At 37.0% G+C, this 5000-nt stretch overlaps 1 protein-coding gene across 2 annotated transcripts in view; it reads left to right on the forward strand.

Annotated features, from left to right (window-relative positions):
- The window catches only part of plxna2 (plexin A2), a 470104-nt gene that overhangs the window by 329511 nt on the left and 135593 nt on the right, over positions 1-5000 (forward strand). For both annotated transcript variants that reach the window (XR_009826713.1, XM_062052547.1), the window contains exon 10: positions 1625-1825. Coding sequence is in view for 1 of the 2 variants with exons in the window: in XM_062052547.1 (XP_061908531.1) it covers positions 1625-1825 (201 nt within the window). In the remaining variant the exon portion in view is untranslated. The remainder of the gene's footprint in view (positions 1-1624; positions 1826-5000) is intronic.

Below are 5000 nucleotides of genomic sequence, written 5' to 3' on the forward strand. Positions count from 1 at the left end.
AAATGCAAAATTGTGGATACGTGTGAACTTAGTATATATTATGAAACATTTTTACAGTTTGTCCCTCCATAATGTATACAAAATAATAGGTGTATAAATGACACAATATGTTACTGCATACGTCAGCAGACTAATTAGGAGTCTTTGTTTGTTTACTTACTACTAAAAGACAAGTTGTCTAGTATGTTCACTATTTTATTTAAGGACTAAATGACAATAATAAACATATCTTTCATGTACACTAACATTTTTTGGTAAAATAAAGACAATAATGACATTCTTTTGTGGTACCTTTTATTTAGAAAAGTATCAAAAAGCATTGAAAGTATCGAAATACATTTTTGTACCCGTACTGGTACCAAACTATTGGTATCGAAACAACCCTAGACACAATCCAAACAACCTTCCCTAGTCATGGTGCAAAAAAAAATGTAAAATGCAAAATTGTGGATGCGTGTGAACTTTGTATATATTATGAAACATTTTTACAGTTTGTCCCTCCATAATGTATACAAAATAATAGGTGTATAAATGACACAATATGTTACTGCATAGACTAATTAGGAGTCTTTGTTTGTTTACTTACTACTAAAAGACAAGTTGTCTAGTATGTTCACTATTTTATTTAAGGACTAAATGACAATAATAAACATATGTTTCATGTACACTAACATTTTTTTGTTCAAATAAAGACAATAATGCCAATTTTTTGTGGTCCCCGTTATTTAGAAAAGTATCGAAAGTATTGAAATACATTTTGGTGCCCGTACCGCTACCAAACTATCGGTTTTGGGACAACCCTAGACACAATCCAAACAACCTTCCCTAGTCATGGTGCAAAAAAAATGTAAAAAGCAAAATTGTGGATACGTGTGAACTTTGTATATATTATGAAACATTTTTACAGTTTGTCCCTCCATAATGTGTACAAAATAATAGGTGTATAAATGACACAATATGTTACTGCATAGACTAATTAGGAGTCTTTGTTTGTTTACTTACTACTAAAAGACAAGTTGTCTAGTATGTTCACTATTTTATTTAAGGACTAAATGACAATAATAAACATATGTTTCATGTACACTAACTTTTTTTGGTAAAATAAAGACAATAATGACATTTTTTTGTTGTCCCTTTATCTAGAAAAGTATCGAAATGCATTTTGGTACCGGTACACAGCTGAGCTAATGCTGCTCTGCCTGGCATCACACCTTGCTTGCGCAACAGGCACCACCTTTTAAAGGCACACACTCAGCTTTCATGAAACGTCTTTCAACTGCATATGCCAGATATTTTAAAAAAAATGTTAACGTCAAATTTTCCTTTCCTAGCAATTAGTTTCATGTATCAAAGAGTCATTCCGTTACTAACTAATTAAGTAACTATAATTTACAAATATTGGTACCGGGACAAGCCTAATGTCTACATGTATTGATACAATATGTTAACTTCTACGTCATGTAGTGTGCATGCCACACCACTAGTCGGGGCTGTGAAGACATCATCAGATGCTTGTTAGTGTCGGACTATAAAATGAGCTGTTTTATTCCTACGGGACGCCACCTGTGCCTGTTTTCCCGCCCGTCACTCAGCACGCCGTCTGCTCTCTGTGTCCGTCCCGCAGGACTGTCCCCAGCTGGTGCGCTCCGAGGAGATCCTGATCCCGGCGGGGGAGGTGAAGCCCATCACGCTGAAGGCCAAGAACCTGCCACAGCCGCAGTCGGGCCAGCGGGGCTACGAGTGTGTGCTCCACATCCAGGGGGTCAGCCACCGGGTCACCGCCCTGAGGTTCAACAGCTCCAGCGTGCAGTGCCAGAACAGCTCGGTAGGACAACTCCCCCCTAACCCCCCTCCTTTTCTTCACTTTGCATGTGGACAAAGTAGACTAACTTAGTCAAAGATCATCTATATAACAGGAGTGTTCGCTAAAACAAGCTATTTGATGTAAACAATAGCGCATGTGCGACTAGGCCTGAAAGCTGTATCACGATATTAGTCTTATAAATCGGTCAGTAGAAAACTATTTATTTATTTTTTAGGACATTAAAATAAGGACCTGGAGATCTTTTATTTTTTTTAATTTATGGAATCTTTTTTTTTTTTTTTTTTTTTAATTTAATTTTTTTTTTTTGTTGTTTTAATTTTTTTTAATTTTTTTTATTTATTTATTTATTTTATTTTATTTTATTTTATTATTATTTTTTTTTGTGTCCTGTCCAGCTTCTCAGGCAAATCATATAGTAGATGTAGATGCCCATATAGGCTGTTCAGATTTACTTTACAAAAGAGAAGTGTAGGACACTTCTCTTGTTGCCTTATTTGTATTTGACTTTATTAAATGTATTTATATTATCATTTGGTGCAGGAGGGGATAGAAAGAGAAAAAAAAAGGAAGACAGAGTGTGAAATTGTGGGGACAAGAGGGGGATAAGACAGAGAGGCAAAAACAACAACAGCAAACACAACAATAACAACAACAACAACAATAGAGCAACATCAGCAAATAGGATGTGTACAAACATGATGGTAAAAGTGTAATGTAATCATTTTTAATTCAAATGTATTATAATCCCTTCAGCTATCAAGGTAGAAAGGAAATGTCAACACAAACATGGAAAACAGTCAAACAATGTAAAAAAAAAATTAAAAATTAAAATCACATTGAAAATGTAACAATAAGCTCATAAGATGTAAGAAATGCCTCACAAAGTGTGAAAATGTAAACACGGATGAAACCTGAGAAGAACTATTTTCTGCGAGTTTAGTCCCAGGAAGTTACAGCTGTGCTCTAAAGGGTGAGCTAAGGCGGTGCGGTTGTATCGGTCTCGGTGGGGGACGAGCGCCTTGCATCATCAAGTTAACAATGCTAACTAGGGATGATGTTTGATAAGAAATGATCGAGTTCGAGCCCATTATCGAATTCTCTTATCGAACCGATTCCTTATCGATTCTCTTATCGAATCCAGATAGGTTGTTGTATATGGAAAAAAACACAATATTTGGTTAAACAAAAGCTCACTTTTATTTTATAAGAAAAAAATAAAATAAAATAAATAAATAAATATTGACTGTTACCCCCCTAAAAAATAAAATAAATAAATATTGACTGTTGTTACCCAAAGTATATTAAGTGGGATTTTTCAGAAAAACAAATATATACAGTAACACAAAAACAACCTGTCTCTGTGATCACTATAGGTGAATAGCCATGCCTTGAGGCGTTTTTTCCGGTCCATTATTATTGCTGCTTGTGACATCACAGGAAATGACGTAGCTCAGTCCGACTGAGCTACGTCATTCGTTCCCAGGGATTCGAATAAAGAACACGACAAACGCGCTCAGAGGAGATAATGTTTGAAAAAAGGTGACCGGTTTTTACAAAACTTTTGTTTTGAAGGGGGAATTGCAAACGTCCTGTTGATTTTTGCTGGGGGTTGTCAGTGAATGAAATGTAGGTCTAAGTGAGACCTACATAGAGGTTTTTGTTTCATGTCTCTACGACATTCCTACTGGGAGTTACAGGCAGTTTTGTCTGTGTTTTCTTCCGAGGAGCAGTTTTGTCTGTGTTTTCTTCCTAGGGGGCGCTAGAGCGCAATTTTGAGTTTTGGGGTTGGGTTTTTTGATTACATCACAATTTTTTCCAGTCCTGATGTGTGTGTCCAGTTTGGTGAGTTTCGAAGCATGTTAAGGGGGTCAAATTATAGCTCAAAGAGGCAAAGGTGACCGGTTTTTACAAAACTTTTGTTTTGAAGGGGGAATTGCAAACGTCCTGTTGATTTTTGCTGGGGGTTGTCAGTGAATGAAATGTAGGTCTAAGTGAGACCTGTTACAGCTCAAAGAGGCAAAGGTGACTGTTTTTACAAAACTTTTGTTTTGAAGGGGGAATTGCAAACTTCCTGTTGATTTTTGCTGAAGGATCTCAGTGTATGAAATCTATGTCTAAGTGAGACCTACATAGAGGTTTTTGTTTCATGTCTCTACGACATTCCTACTGTAAGTTACAGGCAGTTTTGTCCGAGTTTTCTTCTAGGAGCAGTTTTGTCTGTGTTTTCTTCCTGGGGGGCGCTAGAGCGCAATTTTGAGTTTTGGGGCTAGGTTTTTTGATTAGATCGCAATTTTTTCCAGTCCTGATGTGTGTGTCCAGTTTGGTGAGTTTTGAAGCATGTTAAGGGGGTCAAATTACAGCTCAAAGAGGCAAAGGTGACTGTTTTTACAAAACTTTTGTTTTGAAGGGGGAATTGCAAACTTCCTGTTGATTTTTGCTGAAGGATGTCAGTGTATGAAATCTATGTCTAAGTGAGACCTACATAGAGGTTTTTGTTTCATGTCTCTACGACATTCCTACTAGAAGTTACAGGCCGTTTTGTCTGAGTTTTCTTCCTAGGAGCAGTTTTGTCTCTGTTTTCTTCCTAGGGGGCGCTAGAGCGCAATTTTGAGTTTTGGGGCTAGGTTTTTTGATTAGATCGCAATTTTTTCCAGTCCTGACGTGTGTGTCCAGTTTGGTGAGTTTTGAAGCATGTTAAGGGCGTCAAATTATAGCTCAAAGAGGCAAAGGTTACCGGTTTTTACAAAACTTTTGTTTTGAAGGGGGAATTGCAAACGTCCTGTTGATTTTTGCGGGGGGTTGTCAGTGAATGAAATGTAGGTCTAAGTGAGACCTATTACAGCTCAAAGAGGCAAAGGTGACTGTTTTTACAAAACTTTTGTTTTGAAGGGGGAATTGCAAACTTCCTGTTGATTTTTGCTGAAGGATCTCAGTGTATGAAGTCTATGTCTAAGTGAGACCTACATAGAGGTTTTTGTTTCATGTCTCTACGACATTCCTATTGGAAGTTACATGCAGTTTTGTCTGAGTTTTCTTCCTAGGAGCAGTTTTGTCTGTGTTTTCTTCCTAGGGGGCGCTAGAGCAATTTTGAGTTTTGGGGCTAGGTTTTTTGATTAGATAGCAATTTTTTCCCGTCCTGATGGGTGTGTCAAATATGGTGAGTTTTGAAGCATGT

The sequence above is a fragment of the Entelurus aequoreus genome, linkage group LG07 (assembly GCF_033978785.1).
Source record: "Entelurus aequoreus isolate RoL-2023_Sb linkage group LG07, RoL_Eaeq_v1.1, whole genome shotgun sequence".
Lineage (NCBI taxonomy): Eukaryota > Metazoa > Chordata > Actinopteri > Syngnathiformes > Syngnathidae > Entelurus > Entelurus aequoreus.